Consider the following 20989-nt stretch of genomic DNA (forward strand, 5'->3'; position numbering starts at 1 on the left):
GTCATGGCCAAATATTGTAGCTTCACAGCTGTTTTTTGAGGCTGTGTCAGTTCACAAGTTACACGCATTGCAGAGACTATAATTTTGGTAGAATATTTCATAACACACCTGGCAATATTTTTTTAAAATATATTTCATAACTTTTGTTAGTCCAGCAGCAGAAGTTTTCTTTTTTTCGTTGTTTCGCAGAGAGGAAGAGGAAAAGGAGCATCATGTGAGCACATCTTTACGGCTTTGGGACAGTGTTTAGTGACATTTATGGCATGCTGATTTTTCTTTCCCTTTCAGAAGAGAAACCCGATTGCTCCAAGGCCCGCTGCGAAGTCCAGTTTTCTCCTCGCTGTCCGGAAGATTCCATCCTGATTGAAGGCTATGCTCCTCCCGGTGAATGCTGTCCACTCCCAAGCCGTTGTGTGTGCAATCCTGCAGGCTGCTTGAGGAAGGTTTGCCAGCCTGGCTATTTGAATATATTGGTTTCCAAGGCATCAGGAAAGCCAGGGGAATGCTGTGATCTCTATGAATGTAAACCAGGTAAAAGTAGACACAATTTGTTTACCATCTTTTTTTCCCTAACTGTCTGAGAACACCTTGTGTAAAGCATCTAATAAAGCCTACACAGGCTTTAAATTATTTTGATTCTTCTTCAAAAATTGAAATGATGATATGTGGGCAATACCCATTTTAAAAAAGATAAATATTATGATAAATTTTGCTTTCTCTTTTTTTTTTTCTTTAGGCATTAATTTAAACTGACCAACAAACAAAAAGTAAACTAGTTAGAGTATTAGATTTCCACTACTACTGAAAGTGACATAAATTATACACTGATTAAGTTATACAGAGGTTTTTTGTAGTAGGACTATGCTGTGTATGGACAGGAATTTAAGTTTCTGGTTTAAGATTGCTCTAGATTACAGGGTGGTGACCATTAAAATCTAGAGAGCAAAAGGATTGTGGAAGAGCATAGTAAAAGTTTTTACAACATTTCAGTATTTACCCATTTTCATGAGAACATGAATCATTCTTTATTATGATTTACAATTCTCAGTGAAGTGGAAGATGTAATTCACTCTTCTTTTTGATCCAGGCTTTGGAAAAGATGAATAATAAAAACAAATGGATGAAAGCAGGCATGTAAAATTGTAGAATCCAAAATCTTATATGCAAACAGGTTTAGTATGCTTAAGCTGTGCCTTTTCTATGCTTGCTGGAAATTTTCTTAAGTCCTCCACAAAAAATTGTACAGTCTTTACATCTTCTAGTGCTATCTTTGTGCTTTTCCTAATATTCAATGCAAATCTGCCTGTGTGGAAATGTAAGCAAACTTTTTTGTTCTCTGTCCTCAGTAGTTGGTGAACAAGTCTTTATAATAATTTTTGCTCTGAAACATTTTGTCAACTGTAGTCTTCTTTCATGTAAAATTAGCTGTAATTTCTTATGAAATAGTTTCCTTGGACTCTTTCCTTGTTAGGTTGCCCATCTATAAGTTTTCTTAAGTTTATCCACGTCTTTAAAATGTGGTATCCAAAAGCAGACTACTATTTTTGGGCGAGTTTTCATCAGCACTAAATACTGCAGAATATTTGCTTTCTGTTGTTCATGCAAAATACTAAATAAGACCTGACTGTTTTTCTAGTTTGTGAAATGTTGTGATCCCAAAATCTTTCTGTAGCATGACTGTTACTAAACCACTCTATTTGTACATTTTAATTCTTCCTATATATGCTTCAAATATGCCCTTACTGAATTTTACCTCACTGATTTTTATTATTTATTTATTTCTCAAAATAAATCTTGGCTCTGATCAAGTCCTGACAACTGTTATTTTGCATTCCCATCTTGCAGTCTGCAAATGACTGTCCAAACTTACCTTTGTAGGTTCTCAGAGTTGTTTTCAGTTTGTTAGTATTACAGAATCTTCAAAATTAAAATGAGACTATTCATTGCATTAGTAACTGCGTATGTTGTTTTCTGAGGTAGTTTGTGATTTTTGTGGTGGGGAGTTAAGAGGTGAAGGTACATAGGACTGGAAAAATGAAGATGCATGTTAGGTGAGTGGGAGAGCAGAGACTTGGAAGAGATTGGGGAAGAAGACTAATGGAATTTAAGTGTAGAACTTTGCAATGGGAATTAGAAATTTAGAGGCTGAAGGAAAACAAAGAGTTCCCTACCTTGGGAGATGATTAAAGTGTGTTTCTCAGGCGGTGACTAAGAGGCTGAGGAGTGTAGGTGGATTCTCTTGCGCATCCCTGCAGTGATAGGAGATGAAAGGTGTAACGGCTAAACTACAACTGACAGATTAAATGGGGCCCCTAGGTGCTGCAATGCCTTGGCTTTAGGATATGCTGTTAAGGTGGAATTATTAGTCACTACATAGCCTGATTTTTGTCAAGTTAGACTTCAGTGCCTGTCCAAGCTGACTTTTATGACTTTGGTCTAGATGGTGTTTTTGTCTGCTGTTTGACGTAGTGGGAAAGTCACAAAGGAACAAGCCAGCACAGGACTGGAAGACAGGGAAAAGGGAGTAGGTGTATGTTGACAGATCTTAGTAGAGTGCAAATTGCTTACCACAGAAGGCACTTTTTTTTTAATGGCTAATCTTTCCAAATCTGAACTTTTTTCAGCTTTCAGAGGAACCTTGTTTTCAAGGAGTCTAAACTGTACTTGTATAGACAAGGTAATTTGTACTTGATACACAAAGGAAATTAGACTAAACAAATACTGAAATCTCCTTTTTATGTTTCCCTTCCTGTAGAAAGTTTAGGGATTTTATTTTTAAATTTGCAAGTTAGCATGAATTTTACTGGTTCTTTTTCCGTCTGTTCCATCATGTTCACCACTGTCTCTGTAGTTTTAAATAAATTTCTTTGTTTTACTAGGACTGTATGTCCATAAGCTTATAGAATTATAGAATAATTTAGGTTGGAAGACTAGATGACTCTGGAGGTAATGTAGTCCATCTTGCATCTCCTGCACTATTTTAGTTTTATTCATATACTACTGTATATGTAGTAGCATGGAAATTTTTATATGTGTATGAGCATTATGTGAATTATGTGGACTTGCTGAAATAGAGGTCAAAAAGTGAAGTCAGATAATGTTCCTTACATAGCAGGAATATCTATTCTGTCCATGGTAGGCCTGTGTCTTCACAGTTTGACTTGGTATCCTGAAGAATTATAGGAAAGAAGAGTTGGAGAGGAACTGAACTAGCAGTTGTCTGTTTCATGTTTCCTCTGTTTTTAATTCTATGCTCCTGAAAAAATAGCACAATGGACAGTATAAAGCCTGGTAGATAGTGTTCCTGCAGAGTTTCTTATGGGGCTGATGCCACTAGTTTTACTCAATAGTGTCATTGTGTTTATGGAGTTCAAATGTTAAACAAAAGAGAACTGCTTTCTGTACTTTGCCAGAGACCTAAAAACTTTAATTTGGTCATGGCTGCTGCTAGAGGGCCATTCCTGCACCTTTGTGTCTGTTCGAGCAGCCTTCATAGGGGTTTTGTACCAGCAAGGGCTTTCTGGTGCAAAAAAATTGCCATAGGCTGGGATGGGTACTTCCCCTGATAGCACTGCTGCATTATGCCAATATAAACTGTTTGTTTAAATTGTATTTATTTCTGTTCCTTAATAAGATGTCATGGCTCTCCAGTTTACAGTGGCATTTGAGTTTAGAGTGTTCTGCCGAGAAATGCATATGTTCAAATACTGTGATTAGCAACTGAGTTACTGGAGGGAAGATAAGAACAGTTTCCTTAACAATAAATGCTAGAATAAAAATAAAGTATTTCTTTTTGAGATCCACTTCCACTTTTACCTCCTTTACTTTACAAATACAATAATTAAAGGCATTGGCATTCAGTTAAAATGAACAGTGAAGAAACTAAGTAGCTGCTTCTTACGTGTCTGTTAAACTCCAGATTAATTTGTCTTTAATGTTCTTATCTGTTTCTCTTACCACAGTTGCGGCATGTACTGAGAACAAATACGTCATTTCTCTTTTGTTTTGCTGTGATTGCTAAGCTCAGAGGTGAGGTAACAGTGCTCTGGTGCCATAAGCAACCTACTTTGTTCCTGTGAGCTACGTATAGCTTGCCGTTCATGAGCAGCAAATTTATTGAATGAGCACTGAATTTAGTTTTAAGCTGGGAGTTACAGTTCCTGAAAAGTATTCTCAGAGTTAAGTGGCTTTTTTTCTAAAAGATAGTTTGAATGAACAATCTCAAAAGGAGCTGCATAATGTGTTAAGAGTAAAAATAAAAATAACCTGAAAAAATATTTGCAGGAGCGTATGTGCCTCTTGCTGAGTAAAGCTCAAGTGAAAACAACGTGAGCAATGATGTTTTTAAAATTATGATTTTTATTTAAAGATGGAGTTAAAATCTAATCCAAAAAGTATTTCTGAAGTTATGATAGGAACTCTACCTGCCACTTCTGAAAAAAGAAAGGTAAATAGTTTGCTTTGGCGGATATCCGACAGATATTTGTACCTTTATTGATAACTTTGTTGTTGTATATGGGGAGGTGGGGAGTGTCATCTCCTTCTGACATCCTTGGGAAATGTCTGTCATGCTAGAGAGAAACTCTGTTGAAAAGACTGCTCATTTGTCATTCTTAGAGCTGTTTTTCTGGCAGAGCTTTCATTCACTTACCTTCTCCAGCACCTCTGCACAGCCTGAAAATTACTCTTACTGAAATGGAGGGGATTTTTTTTTTCTGGTACTCAGTCTTGGTTTGAAGGCAATTGTAAAGATAATGTTATTTGCCTTATTTCTTTGGGAAATTGTGCAGTCAGGGCTTGATGGAAAGTCTGAGATCAGCAGCAAACTTGAGTAGGTAGAATCATAGAATAAGGGTGTGCTCAATCCCTTCATCTAGGCCATTGATAAAGCTACGAAACAGAACTGGCCCCCGGCACTGAGCCCTGGGGAACTCCACCTGTGACTGGCCACCAACTGGACTTAACTCCTTTCATCACCACCCTTTGGGCTTGTCCATCCATTCAGCAAAGCATATGCCCATCCGAGGCATAGGCAGCCAGCTTCTCCAGGACAATGCTGTGGGAAACTGTGGCTTTGCTAAAGCCCAGGTAGACAACATCCACAGCCTTTCCCTCATCGACTAAGCACGGCACACATGGTGGCACTCAAGATGATCGGCTCCATAACCTTCCCCGGCACCGAGGTCAGGCTGACAGGCCTGTAGCTCCCGAGATCCTCCTTCTGGCCCTTCTTGTAGATGGGTGTCACACTTGTTAACCTCCAGCCCTCTGGGATTGTACATCAGCATAATATGTAGAGGTGAAACTAAATATATTTGTGTTGACATATTCTACTATAAAGTTATTTTCACGTAGGCATGAAGAGTCTCATGATCAGAGACCTTCAGTTTTGTAGTCTGCAAAGGAGGTTGCACATGACTGCAGCTATGTCAGGATCTGCAATCACAGTAGGGTTTCTGCTACATTCTCATAGAAAAATTTGTAACTCTTAGATGCTACTGTATACAAGTTCAGTGCATGACAAAGTTCCTGAAGACTTGTAAGAAAAGGTTGATCAGGTACATTTTCGCTGATAGGATGTTTATCAATTTGGGAAGATATATATTTGTCAAACTGTATATTTAAAGCTTAAAGCCCCTTGGACAGACAAAAATAAATTTCTTTAGACAGGATTTGAAATTTTTAAAGCTTATAGTAAAATACATAATAATGGCTTATAATAAACCTGTTCATTAAAAGTACACTTTGTAATTATTGGAATCAAAGTAAGATGTGGAAAGAGAACTAATAGTTCGGTGGTAAATGTTTGCAGTCTTATTTTTTAGGACAGTAGTACTGTTAATCGAGGGGACACATTTTTAAGTAGTGAAGAGTCCATTTATGTAGTATTCTGTAACCATACAATACTTCCATCTGGAAGCTTGGCTCAATATTTTTTCCAGTTTGAGAAACTATTTAAATCGGGAGAAAAAAAGTAGGAACTTTTTTTTTTTAACCTTTCTTAAAATATTCTTTATTACTTACTTCTCTTTCTCTCTCTCCTGTAAGGAAAAGCTGAGAGGGGCTGAGGGAAAACTCGGGGGAGATCTCATCAATGCATATAAATATCTGAAGGGAGGATATGAAGTCCAAGCCAGGCACTTTTGAGTGATGCACAGTGGTAGGACCAGAGGCAGTGGGCACGAACCGAAACAACAGAGGTTTCCTCTGAGCATCAGAAAACACTTTTTCACCATGAGAGTGACTGAGCACTGGCACAGATTGTCCAAAGAGGTGGTGTAGTCTCCATCCTTGAAGATATTCAGAAGCTCTCTAGGCACAGTCCTGACCAACGAGATCTACGTGGCCTGGCTTGCAAGAGGTGTTGGACAGATGACCTCCAGAGATTCTGTCCAACCTCAGCTATAATTAATGACGTTATCTAATTACATTAATCTGGTAGTGTAATAGTAAAGATCTCCCATTTTGGAGAGGAGACTGAAGTGGGGTATGAGTATGGATTATAAAATTCTGTGGGTGTTTGATAAGGTCATTGCATACCCTTTGTTCACCAAATCCTACTAATCCTTACAAGAATTGGAGGGCACTCTGATAGTAGTAAGAGATTAGTATAAAATAAATAAAAAGGATAAGTCAAATCAAACAGGGACTACAGCCATTTAATCATCCAAGAATTTTCTATTTGAATGCTTTTGATTTGGCATTTCCTTGTAATTTTTCTTAGGTTTTTACTTTAATAATAAAGACTGTTTGGGCTGCTTTTAAGTGTTAGCGAGCTATGCACTCCATAAGTATTGCAAAGAGTTTGAACTATTTAGGAAGAAAGAACGGCTTAGCTGAGACTTGGTGGCATAATTAGGGAGTTCTCTTGTGTTTTTTCTTTCATTGTCATTACTGGTATTGAAAGATGGACACAGAAATAACTATGCAGTAGCAGCTTGTTGGTGAAACTCATTTCTAGTTTAAACTCAGGAAACTGGACATTGGTAGTTACTTGGCATGACAAAATCATGCAAATTTTATTGGTTGCATTGGACTATACTGATGAGATCATGATTCTCAATACCTGTTGTTATAATAGATGAACTAAATAAAGAAGAGCTCTTTCAGACGTGTTATTTGTTAATAAAATGCCATATAAAGCTCTAGTATTTTTTAAAATGAAGTATTATAAAATTAAGTATACTGTAATTATTATATAATTATTGTAATTTATAGTTATAAAATTAAGTCTTAAAGGCAAATAGGTATCTTTTTGTGTTTAAAAAGAGAGATAAATTTAATTGGCTAATTGCTGTTGTTGAGATGAGTACCTGGAGTCTTTCCATGTAAATTGAGTATCTTTCTGCATTGCTCCACAAAATGGACTGTTATGAAATTTGCTGATTCCTCTGCGAGAACTTCTTAAACTTGATTGTTCTGATTTAGCAGATGAGTTTCTGTTATTTCCCAAATAACTGGAAGAAGTCAAATTCTGAATATCGCATGTACAGACGGTACTCACATACTCATGTACTTTGAAAATTAATGGTCTTGAGGACAAACCTGCTGGTCCTAACCTTGATGAGCTGCAAACTGGTTTCACTGGACTTGTGCTTTCATTTAAATGCTTAATGAGACATGCTAAGTAGATCTAATTCTGAGATTGATGTTTCATTATAACGGATTGAATTGTTATTGCTGTGTACCTCTGAGGATCAAGCCTGAAAAATACAGGACTAGGTGATAGAAAATGGGACTTTAAAGCTCTTACAAGAAGCATGGTGTTGCAGCGTTGCCAAGCTGCTTTAGCACCGCACTAAGTGGTCATAACAGCGTCAATACTGAAGAGAAGTTTGATCAGTAATGCGGGATATTACACTGTATACGTTTTCAGTCTGATAACGTTCTGTTCATCCTGCCTACTCAGTTGGAAGGTAGCTTATTTCTTTAAACAGGGAACCATGTCTTATTCTGTACTTTCTTAGCACAGTTATGATAAGGAATAGCAAAGAGATAATGCCTGAGCTGGTATTGTTTGTTAACATGGAGAGTTATGAACAAATAAGATAAACATATGTTTCAGCTTTTCCTGAGTATGACTCGTAGGATTAAATGTATATTCAGCTTGAGGTTTTTTGCATTTTCAAGCATTTGTTGCTTTCTGAAAAGCCTGAGTCTTTCTAGTTATGCAGAATTCTTCATCTTGTTACTGCAGATAAATTTGATAGTTTGCATTTCTTTTTTTCTTTTGCCATATAGAAATACCTAAAATCCACAGAAATAATACTGAAAATGTAGTTTCGTTGTGCAGGCAAAACCCTGCAATATATCTTTATTATTATTATTATTATTATTATTTCCTGTAACTCAGGTATTTTAGTTTTTTCTAAGATTCTAATTAGGAAAAAATAAACAATGAATTGTTAATTGTGTTAAAAGCTGTGAAGAAAATATGTTCTCAGGAACCTAATACACTTCTAGTAACTTATATTGCTCATAGGTTTAGTGATTGTTTAAGCTTGTTTGTCTAACTTTTTTTTATTAACTAATATTAGTCCAATTGCTTCCCTAGTCAATAACTTTAAAAAGTGAATCCTAAAGAGAATAAAGTCTCTATGTATTTTTACCCTGTGAGCATGCACTCATTAGATAATTTTTTTTTACTTAAATTAACAGGCTGATGCATAACTCGTTGCTTATCGTGAAGTAATTTGTAAAAAGCTTCTAAAGCATGAGTAAAAGAATTTTCTTCTTCCCTTCCTCCATAGTGTTCAGTGTGGACTGCAGCACAGTCGAGTGCCCTCCCGTTCAACAAGTTGTTTGCCCGCTGGATAGCTATGAAACCCAAGTCAGGCTGACGGCTGATGGCTGCTGTACCCTGCCCACAAGGTTGGTGTCATGATGGCTGAGCATTTTCAATTTGTTCTCCGTCATCCAAGTACTACACCTGCTGGATAATAATGTATACTTCTGTGGCATTAAATGTTAATACAGAATAAGAAGTATATGAAGTAGGTTAAAGGTATATCAGGCTGATTGAAATGCAAAACCTGTCTTTGAAGCAGAAGAAAATTGTGCTCAGTTCAAATACATGAAGGTGATTCTTGCAAAATTTGAGATGTTTGTGCCTCTAGATTGACTTTTATTTTTTTTTTTAGTGTTCTGAATTTCACAAAAATAACTCTTCCAATAAACTTTTGAAGGTTTTTAGTAAGAAATTAAATGATAGAGATGCCAGAAGATACACTAGAGAAAATCTCACCTAGTTAAAGTTATTTTATGTATGTGGAAGACTATTGTAAGAAGCTGAAAGATGGTGGCTTTCTAGAATTTTAGGGAAACAGAATTTTCAGATATTCGCTTCCATTTAACTTCTGTTGTTATTCAGTGGGTATAATTTATTACAATTCAGTAAAATAAGACAGTTTGGAGTTGGTTTTGTGGCAAAATTCTGCACCACTATTTCAGCTTCTGTTTTCAAAACAGGCTTTCCAAAATTCAGCAGTATGCCAAATTAAAGCAAAAATACTGTAAGTGAAAATATTTTACCTCATGTGAGATGGTAAAGGAGTGATAAACCTGGGAGGGTTTCAGAAAACAGAAGATATCAAAAGTTGTGTAATGAATCAGGGACTTTCTCTTCTGGATAATTTCAAATTTTAGTAAACAGCACTACCTGAAGTTCTTTCTAAACCTGACAAATTTTATTTTTAATTGTAGAATACACATGAGAGTCTGCTACTGAAAAAAAATACTTATTATCATTTTTCAGTGAATGCTACAAATATTCTTTCGTTTGGAATAATTGTTTAATTTTCTTCCTCTTTTTGTTTTCTGAATTTTGAACCAGAGCATGATATGGATTCTCAGTGTCCTCTATTTATTCTTAAACGTATTGTTAATTACCATCCTAAGAATTTTGATAATTTGATATTAGTTGAGAGCTGCCCTGGCTAGTTGTTATAGCGCAGGAGGCTGTAGATTTTAACTGGTCATTGTACTGGCATTGCTGACAGTACAGGTCACCAAGAAAACTAGATAAAATGCTACTAAGAACTGTATTCGGAAAGATAGATTATAACGTCAAAGAAGCAATCTCAGATTAAAATTATGTAACTTTCTAGTTTAGATTAATACTCAGAAACTTTGACATAACAGAAAACTTAAATTAATGGTAGATTTTTACTTCTGAATTTGTTCAGCTTCCTGGATTAAAAAGTGATATATTTGCCAAATTATTTTTGTTTCCCAAAAGAAAACTTATGTTCTCTTTTTCGACAATCTGAAGTAAATTTTGCTTTGACTTTTTTCTATTGCTTGAATGGAGGGAATGAAAAATAGCTTCTTAATTCTTTGTAGATGATAACTTCAGTGTTCCTCTATCAGGAAATGTTGAGTACCAAGAAAATAAAACTTCATTTATTTCAGAACAAATGACCAGTTGGAAATATTTTCTGTTGCTAACACATACATGGGAACTGATCTTAAATAAAACACCTAGAGCAAACATATCCTTGAAAAAAGCTTTCTTCAATAATGTTTTATAAGGATAATCAAATGGTTTACTGTGTTAAATAGAACTGATGTCTAAAAATTGTGTATATGCGTGGTACTTAAGTGACAAAACCAGTATCTTCATCTCCTGCACACAGAGATCCCAATTGTACAACCAGGCTTAGAGTATGTGAATTATAAGATAATTTCAAATTGCACTGAAATGTCTTGGAAATCAGATTACTGTGCATTACTGGGATCAGAGTTTAATGAGGAATCTGAGCTGGGGTAGATGACTAGTTAGCTCCTGAAGTCTTATGGTTGAGTCTGAGGGGTTTTTGTGTTAATATCTCTGTCCTCCTTGATGCGTACAACTGCAAAAAAGCATAATCAACATAACCAAGCCTGAGCCTGCAGACAGGTTGAAACAATTAAAGGAGTCTTATACTCCTCTATTAATTTTTAATTTTGTGACTCAGCCTGTGTTGCTGTATATAGTTATTAAGTGGATTGCTAGATTTTTGAATTGCCTTAATTCAGCCAAAGCAATAATACACTTTTTAATAAGAGTAGATGAGAAGAAGAGAAGAAAATTTGAATCTGGCAGCAATAAGATTGTATAGATGCTTTACTTGTGTGCCTGCTAGAAATGTATTTAGATTTTAATAGGTTGCTGTCCTTTTTAAGGAAGACAGTGCCATTTTTATCATTCATGTGCTGTAGCTAAAGGTATTACTTGAAAGGGGAAATAAAGCAATACAGGCATATTGAATGAAAAAAGAAAGATTAGATGAAAGTTAGAGGGAAGAGAAGTATATGTATGAAAAGAAAGAGAGCAGAAGAGGAAACTAAATTCAGTTACCTGGAACATAAAAGTCAACCGTTTGGATTCACATTCAGTGTTTCCTCAGATCTGAGAAAACATTGAAGCTTTATATTTGAAGGCATGGTCTCTATCTGACATGAGACTTGCGTTTCAGAACTACAGAAAAAGTCAAATATTAAGTGCAGAGTTATGAAAGAATGACTCTGGGCAAAGAGGAGATGGTTTTTCCTTAATTCTTACTAAATTCAGATTAAACACTAACATTGCATTGACTGTGATTCAATTTAGTATCACCTAAATCCGTATCATCTCTCTTCTTAATCCTTAGAATTAAGTTCAAAAGAAGTGTCTCTGTACTTTAAATGTACTTTTAAGAATAATTTATTAAAAGAAAAGACATAATGTTTCACAAGTTCATTGTCTTTAAAATTCATACAAATATTTTTAAGAGTATAGATTTTAGATAAATTGCAATAAACAGTTTATTTTACTGCCACTAAAATAAAGGATTTATACCTGGAGAACCAGAGAAGCATCAAGAAGTGTGTCACAGTTAGGGATGGATGACATGTCACTGGCCCAGTTAAGAAGTAGCTGACAACTTCATGTACAGCAGGAGCAGATTGACTTACGTCCCACGTCTTGTTCTAGTCTGGTTTATTGTATGTAATGTGCTAGAAGAGCAGAGATCCTTAAGTCTGGGGTTAAGCTGGCATTTGTTTAATGAATGAGCTCTTGAATGCGCATTCATAATATTGAAAACTTCTCTAGCAATGCCAGGTGAAAAGTGGGAATGGTGAACAAGTATCTCATACTGCAAGTTCTTGTACTTGCATTCAGAGGTTACATTTAATTTTACATTGATTTCTAATGCAGTACTGCAAACAGAACAGCCTGCTGATTTGGCATTGATATAAAAATACCACTTGCCTCAGCTTTCATCAGACCCTCATGAAACACTTACCTTAAATTTCCAACTATTTCCTATGTTAGGAGAGCTAGATGGTATGTCTGTCTGTACATTTGATAAAGATGCTGTCTTCTTCAAGGAGCTTATCAAATAAAAATCTATTAGAGCTCATACAGAGAAGTTATCACAGTTTTGTTAATACAAGTCTGTCATGTTAAATGAAGATATGATCAATATGAAGTGTACAGAATCCATTATCTTCAGATGTTTTTAATTTTTCTGTTGTGAATGAATTTTCTTCAAATTTTCAGATCCCTTTGAGAATTTATTTGTGTAAAATTCTTTTATCAAGATTGGGTTAATTTTTTCTATTGATGAAGAATGGACTGTTACAACATGGGATTATTTCAGTGATTAGTGTTGGCTTATATCTTTATTGCTCACATGGTTTTGTACATTTTTCATAGGATTATATACAGCAGAGTAAATGGCATGTTTGGATAGCTTTGCCCAAAATATTTTTGGATTACCTTTTTTTACTTTCTGGTGGCTCTCTATTAGGAAAATTTGGAAATTTAGTCTTTACCAGGTCTCTGCTTCTTGCTCTAGTTTTAGCCCTCTGCCTCTGTGCTATTTTCCCTTCATGTTATGTAAGTATAGTCTTTTTCCTTGCTCCACTTTCCATTCTCCCTGCTCTTGTCTGTTTCAAAATCTGGTAACTTCAAGATTCATTTAGTACTTTCTTACCTCAGAATCTCAGAGATTTTTCTTCTTTGCTTTCCCAAGCTATTCTTGGTCAGTCATTGAATAAAACACAATAAACCAAAATAAAAAAAATTCTATGGAACTTAGAAAGATGTTATTATGCCAGTATTAAAAAGAACAAAAACTATGTAATTAAAGTCTCGTTATCTTAATATCAGTTCTGAGAAAAATGGTGGGAAATCTAATAGAAGGTTGAATTGAAGATTAAAGAATGTAATTATAGCTACAACCGATGTTGCTTTGACAGAAGCAGTTTTATGAAACTTAGTTTTGTGTTTTGGAGATACTAAGTTTGCCTTAAAAATCTGGCCAGGACTGCTTCTTTCTATAGTCGCCAATACTTTTCCTTAATTGGTTTCTAGCTTAAACCAAAACCAACCAACCAAACAAATCTAAAAAAAACCAAAAAACCAAACAAACAAAAGCCTAGGACTTTTTAAATAATATTACCTCACAAGGTTTACTTTATGCAATGGAAACGTATCCCCTTCCCCAAATTACTTAACATTGAAGAAGGTTTTCCACACCAATCCTCCCACAGATTTTGTAAGCGAATCAGTCCCAATGTGTCAGCACTGTGGTCCTTTACCTCCTGGGATGAACTCTAGCCACATGCACATGCTAGCTTTAACATCTTGTTGATAATATAGGATATAATAACAACCTTCTGAGAGGAGGGAAGCATCCAAAAAGCATCCCAGTAATAGGTTTGCTTGACATGCTTATTAAAAAAGCTCACACCATAAGCCTGAATGTGTTCTAGGTTAGAAAAGTTCAGAAATCATTGATACATGTCTATTCATCAAAATCTCCAGTCATTTATTTTCTGAGTCTTAGCTTTAAAAAAGCAGTTTCAAGGTGGTTGCCGTGGGAGGAGGAGGGGAAAAAACAAATATAAATGAAGTGTAACAGAAGCAGATAAGTTACAGAGAGAAAGAAACCTTCAAAGCAGTGAACTGCTTAATAAACCTAAATGAAATAGGAATACAAGTCACGATGACTGTCTTGTACATCGAAAAAGTGAAGAAGAGCTTTTTACACATGCAGTCTTGCAAGATTGGAGCTCAAAAGACTTGAGCTTGACAGAGGAGCGAATGAAGACTCTTTGAATCAGATCGTTTCACTGTCACTTAGTTACAGATAGCTGAATGGCACTGCGAATGCAGAATTCTCAATTGGCTTGAGTAGCATGGAGGAGTAGGATTATAAGTTTATTGTTTAGAAGAAAACCTCCAAGAAAGTTTCTTAAATTAATTAGTCATAGAACTCTTTTTTCTGTGTTTGAGTAGTCTTTTCCCTGTTGGTTTTTCTTTATCTGCGGCTAAAATGTCTCAATCTGAGGCTGCTGTGAATGTCAATGCTGCAGTCTGGTCTGTAGTATGGTAAATGAAATGTACTTTACCAGCAAAAGTGTTAGTTTTCTGGACAATATAGTAAAATATTGTTTTGCATTGTAATCACCTATTCAGCCCTGTTGGAAGGTCAGAAGGACAATCTATATATGCATTTTGTTTACCTCAATTATAAAGCTTTACTTAGAAAACAGCTCAGCTCCAGCCCCCCACACCCTCCATTCTTAAATACTAGTATTTTTATACAGCTCCAGAAAAAGACTAATACTTTGATGTAGTAGCAAATATTTTTTTACCTAATGTTTATATTAAGTTATATTTGAATAGAAATTGAATACAACTTCCAACTGTATGAAACCAGATTTGATTATATTTAATTAAGTAAAATTACCTTTCAAGGGATGAAATAGTAAGAAAAAGAGTAAATTTTAAAAGGCATTCTTCACTTGACTTCTGAGTAACCTGGGTAGCTCAACCAAAGGTCTAACAAAAGGATGTTAAGGCTTCTGCAGCAGCTTTGCTATGCTTTCGATTCTTTCGTCGGCATCTTAGAAGCAGTTTTCTAGCTATCATGGACAACTTAAGCAAGTTGTTCTTCGTATATTTTAACTCTAGCAGACCATTTTGTCATCATCTGACCATCCAATACCATGGTATTGTAACACTTAGTGTTGGAGATAGTTACTTACTGAGGAGACAGGTTTTGTATCAAATGAAAGCTGTACATTGATGCCAGCTGAACTCATCCCACATCATGCTCAGGCTTTCAGTCTTGTTTTGTTTAACAATTGATAATAAGGCTAAATAGAACGGTACAATTTCATGAATTTTCATAACACATGAACATAAGTCTTGGCATTTTCATTTATTTTACTCTTAGAAATACGCAAAAGTTAGGAAATAGCAAATAGTTTTTGCAGGAATACCATTTTTCTTCATTCAGGTCTGCTGAGAAAGTGGTATTCAGTCCTGTTTACAGACTACACTGTACTAAATATCCACAAAGAGCAAGGATAGAAGGGCATCTGTGTGACCTTTATGGGTGACCCATACTCCATGTCCATCTTTTCCAAGTTGATCTTCCAGGAGATGTAATGAACTCATGCATTCAAAGTTCAGGCAGTCCTCTTCTTCTTCCCTTACTACAGCTGCCTCAGCACTTCCTAGATGGTCTCAGTGTGTCAATAGTTATTACTGCTTTGGCATCCAGCCTCACAATGTGGGTTGTTTTGGCAAGCAACTAGATTTTCCTGAAGTCCGCAAATGAGAAAAAGATGGTAAGGTTTTGGCTTGGCTTTTTTTGTTGTTGTTTTTTTAAAAGCCATCTCAATAAAACTTGAACAGAAGCTCTTGAAACAAGACTGTTCTGGAGCCTGATGGCTGACTTCTGAGTGTCAGAGACCTCTAATAATGAGAGGAAACATGACAGTATTTTCAGAAGAAATAGCATGTCAATCTTCTGTAGAAGTTTTAAGACATTGTAAATATAGGAGTCCCTGCCTACATATTTTATAAGTTCAACTTGTTGCAGCTGTGTTGTATAAGATAAAAATACATCCATGTTCTTTCACTAACTTCTTGGAAATATTCAATTGCAAAAACTTTCAGGACAATTATACCTAAAGGAAGGAGCACGTTAACCACAAGCAGAGAAACAAGCATTTGCACAGGCAGAGGAAGAAGTTATGCAAACAGATTATTTTTGTGTGTATGATTTTTTTTTTATGGAAGCATATAGGTAGTACTTTAGTCTGATCATGTTCTGTGTTAATGGTATATGTACTCCTTCACTGTTAAGAATAAACCTTAACCCAGATATATTAAAGTAACTGTATCTGCTTTTAGATGGTGTTTTATGCTTGGCAGTAGAATGAGAATAAGCTAGTGTTTGAACTCTTTCAATTTATAGTAAGCTGGTAGATGTATCTTTCTGTTACAAATTCTTGTTTTCGTGTGTCAGTCTAAGAATTAGAGTATACCTTGATCACACTGAATATTGCTCTCCCTCCTCTCCCAAAGACTTCCCACTCTGTTTTGTTCCGTTCTTTCTACTTGCTCAGCTTGTTAACTTGTTTCAAAATTGAACAGGTGATTTAGTTTGGAATAATTTCTGACATGAACAGGCAAATTTCTGTTTGTATCGCAGAGATTAGTTATCTTCAAACTCACAACTACACAGATGCCTAAGGAGACCCATATGCATTAAAAAGTAATAGAATTATCACTTGGATGTTTGCATTTTAGAGGGGAGGTTGACACAAGAATTTCCAAGCAATTTCTGACAGTTCTCAGGGCAGATAATATCAACATTAATTAGGTTGTATCAAAAGAGTTCGAAGTTGTGTTTCTTTTGGAAAATAGCAGGGAAACTTTTTGTCAGGCTTCAGCAGCAACGCATTTCTTCTTCCTTTTTTCCTTCTTAAAATACTTAAAAATATTTTAAAAGTGAAACTGAAGATTGTGGACAATTAAAAAATAATAAGTAGTTTCTCACTACTCTTCTTTAAAATGGCATTAGTGGAATTCCAAGAATCGTATTTCTAGAAAAGGTTTACAGTTCCTGCATTCATGGTTTCCACTACATGAAAAAGGTCTCATTAATTGAAGGGGGAGGTGTTTGGTTTTAGGAATGCTAGGATTCTGAGGCAATCTTCAGGCCTCATTAGTCCATAAAGGAATAAATTCAGAAGCTAAGTGATCATCTAATGGTTTGCCACATTTTCAGGAAGGTCATATTTGCCCCTTTTGGAGAGTGTGCTTTTTGGCCTCTCTCATATGAAAACAGCATGGAACAGTTCTTAGTTGATTTATCCAAGGCACAGCTGGAGTTCCAAAACACAGATGAAGATGAACTTGGAAAGTAAGAAGGGCTTTTACAGGTATGTCAGCCAGAAAAGGAAGGTCAAAGGAAGTGTTACCGTCCTGATGAACACAACTGGCAATCTGGTAACAACAAACAAGGAGAAGATGGAGGAACTCAAAATCTTATTTTGCCTCAGTCTTTGCTGGTAGCCTCTCTTCCCACACCTCTCAAGTGGATGGACCACAGGGCAGGGACAGGGGGAGCAGAGTCCCTCCAACTCTTAAGAGAAAATCAGGTTCATGACTGCCTGAAGAACCTGAACATACATAACTCAGTGGGACATGACAAAATGCATCCCAGAGTCCTCAGGGAATTTGCTGATGTAGTTGCAAAGCCATGCTCCATGATATTTGAAAAGTCATGACATTCAGGTGATGTCCCTCACAACTGGAAGAAGGGAAACATTGCACCCATTTTTAAAAAGGGTAGAAAGGAGGACTCTGGAAACTACCAAGCTGTCCGCCTCACCTCTATGCCTGCGAAGATCATGGAACAACCCTCCTAGAAGCTATGCTAAGGCATGTGGAGGGCAAGGAGGTGATTTGAGACAGCCAATGTGACTTCACTAATGGCAAGTCCTGCCTGACCGACGTGGTGACTTTCTATGATGGAGTGATTACACTAGTGGAGAAAGGAAGAATTATGGATGTCATCTACCTGGACCTCTGTAAGACCTTTGACATGATCTCCCACAGCATCTATCTCTCTAAATTGGAGAGATGGTTTTGATGGGTGGACTGTTCAGTTGATGAGGAATTGGTTGGATAGTTGCTTCCGGAGGATAGTAATCAATGGCTCAATGTCCAGGTAGAGACTGGTGACAAGTGGTGTCCCTCAGAGTGTCTGTATTGTAACTAATGCTGTATAATATCCTCATCAATGACCTAGACAATGGGATTGAGTGCACCCTCAGCAAGTTTGGAGACAGCGCCAAGCTGAGTGGCATGCCTGCGTGATAGAACGCCATCCAGAGGGACCTGGACAAGCTGGAGAAGTGGGCCTATGCGAACCTCATGAGGTTTAACGAAGCCAAGTTGCAAGGTCCTGCACCTAGGTCAGGCAACCTCTGATATCAATACAGATTGGGATTTGAAGGGATTGAGAGCAGCAAAGAAGGACTTGGGAGGACCAACAGTTGAAAAGCTGGACATGAACTGGCAATACGTGCTTGCAGCCCGGAATGCCAGTTGCATCCTGGGTGGTATCACAAGAAGCGTGGCCAGCAGGTTAAGGGAGGTGATTCTGCCCTTCTCTGCTCTGGTGAGACCCCACTTGGAATACTGCATCTGGGGCCCTTAACATTAAGAAGGACATGGACCTGTTGGAGCAGGTCTAGAGGAGGGCCACAAAAATGATCAGAGAGCTGGAGAGCCTCCCCTATGAGGAAAAGCTGAGATGGTTCATGTTCAGCCTGGAAAAGTCTCTGGCGAGACATTATTGTGACCTTTTAGACCTTAAAAAGAACATATGAGAAAGATGGGGGCAATCTTTTTAGCAAGGCCTGTTGTGATAGGACAAGGGGTAATGGACTTGAAAGGGTAGATTTTGACTAGAAATAAGGAAGAAATTTTTTACAGTGTGGATAGTGGAACCACCGGAACAGCTTGCCCAGAGGTAACGTAGAAGCCCTGTCCCTGGAAACATCCAAGGTCAGGTGACTGTCCATTTTTCCCCGTCTCATCCCTCTGTGATGCAGACCAGTTGATTTAACATTAGTCAAAGGATGAAATCAAGGACAAATTAGACAAATTAAGTCTTTGGGTATTAATAAGCCTTGGAAAGATGATAATCTACTTGATGTGAATGCTGATTTTTATTATTTTTTCCTTGTTTAGCATCCATTTGCTATTTCCTGGTGTTAAGAATATGCGAAAGATGCACAAAAACCTGCTCGCTTTCACAGTATCTTTAATTAAATCTAGGTCGTTGCCCTTATACACACTTCATATTTATATTATAAAAGATTTCTATACACATGGAAAAAAGCACTGTTATACTGGGTATCTGTTTGTAACAATATGCAGAATTTTAGAAAGGAATTCTTACTTGGGAGCACACTAGCTTTGATTTCTCGTAAGTAAACTCCCTGAAGAATTAAAATAGGAAGAAATTTCAGATGAGTCAGTTTATATACAAGTGATGCAAAACTTCTGAGCATTTTCATAGCGGTCCGATAATAACTGCTATGTACAACTTCCAGTTTTTCTGCATCTCTTTTTATATGTTTATTATTGATCTCCAAAATAAAATGCTAAAAGCTTTCCAAGGAAAAGGAATATATTTTCATTACTGGTTTGTTTAATCTTTAAAATTCACAATGTACGCCTGAAGATTTAGGAAAATTCTACCTGAACTTCTTGGATGGAGGTGTCCCAATGGCTTTGTCTTTGCCTGCAGTGTCACTTTCTGTGTAGGGCTGGAGTTTGTTTTCTAAGACTAGCATTTGGTTGATTCGTTAAGCTATATCTTGACCAGTTGAAAGCTCATCATCCTGCCTACTTAACTCATATCATGGCTTCAAGGGGTAACATGGCCATAATCCTTTGCTGATTTCATAGAATCATAGAACGGCCTAGGCTGGAAGGGACCTTAGAGATCATTTAATCCAACCTCCCTGTCATGGGCAGGGACATCTCTCAACTAGATCAGGCAACGCATGGGGATGACATTGTTATGTTAATATTTCATTTTACTATATTGTCAGCTCATTAGACACTGTGCTTGATGATAGGGTCTTCCATTTAATCTCTTTAATCTGTCACTAGTTGATCAAGCTTTGACAATACTGAGACTTCTCTTTTGAAAGTTCCTTATATTATAGTATCCTTAAGTGCTTTTGTTATTAACGGATGTGTGGGAGTTTCCTCTACTACATTTAGATAATACAAGTGCTAATAATGTTAATGCAAATTGTATTAGATTCCTGCAAGAAAAAAAAAAAAGGACCATGATAAAATCTCCGGAAACATACATCACATTCCTGTGGGATGTTTTTCTCTAGTCTCAGTACTTTAGACTTAATTTTGTTTTGATCCTCAAAATAAATATCCCTCTCCTCAACACATCCCTGGCCCAACCTTCCCATTCACTGTTACTAAATCTTTTTTTTTCCGGGGTGCCCATTCTAATTTTCATAGCCATTAGGCTTTTGTGCCTGGAGAACTCTTTTGATCCTATCATCAAAACATCTTTTCCGAGGCTAACCAAGCCCTTCTCTTTTCATCTGTTTAATAACAGAAGTAAATGAACCAAGATAATTAGATTTTAAACGAAAATTATCATTTACAAGTGTTCAGTTTGATTATTTTTTTCTTCCTTTTTCTTTTCCTACTGTTGGTGACACAAAGGAAAAAGACAGATTATTAGATAAAAAAAACCAACCAAACAAAAAATCTCCCTCAAACATAAAAGAAACAAGTAATGAAATTATTTCTGGTTTGAAGAAGTTAAGAAAAAAAGAAAAGAAACGAAAATTAAAGCCATGCCATTTATATTATAGAAACAGTTACCTTTCTCAATCTGTAAAGCATTAGTTAGTGAACATAGTCTTGTTTCTGGTTCTTTATATATTGAAGTTTTCCTTGCTCAGTTGTTGAAATTTCTAGGATTATTGCTGTTATTACTTTTTTTTTTTTTTTGCATTTTTTAACCTTAAGAACAAGAAACAATTCCTTTTGCCTGTCACTTTGGTTCTTTATTTTCAAAATTACAATACACCTGATGTCTTGCTTGGGATTCCTTCAAGGCCATCTCACCATCTTTTCAGGCTGTACTCCATGAAGTCTCTTGCATGACTG

The 20989-nt window shown here is 36.4% G+C and overlaps 1 protein-coding gene across 1 annotated transcript in view; it reads left to right on the forward strand.

The window, feature by feature from the left end:
* Nucleotides 1-288: 288 nt before the first annotated feature.
* CRIM1 (cysteine rich transmembrane BMP regulator 1 (chordin-like)) overlaps nt 289-20989 on the forward strand; it is a gene marked incomplete at its 5' end in the record, with an annotated part of 91406 nt that continues 70705 nt past the window's right edge. The window contains 2 exons of the mRNA XM_009869380.1: nt 289-531; nt 8751-8871. Of these exons, the coding sequence (XP_009867682.1) occupies nt 289-531; nt 8751-8871 (364 nt within the window). The remainder of the gene's footprint in view (nt 532-8750; nt 8872-20989) is intronic.

The sequence above is a fragment of the Apaloderma vittatum genome, unplaced genomic scaffold (assembly GCF_000703405.1).
Source record: "Apaloderma vittatum isolate BGI_N311 unplaced genomic scaffold, ASM70340v1 scaffold20305, whole genome shotgun sequence".
NCBI classification, from domain to species: Eukaryota; Metazoa; Chordata; class Aves; order Trogoniformes; family Trogonidae; genus Apaloderma; species Apaloderma vittatum.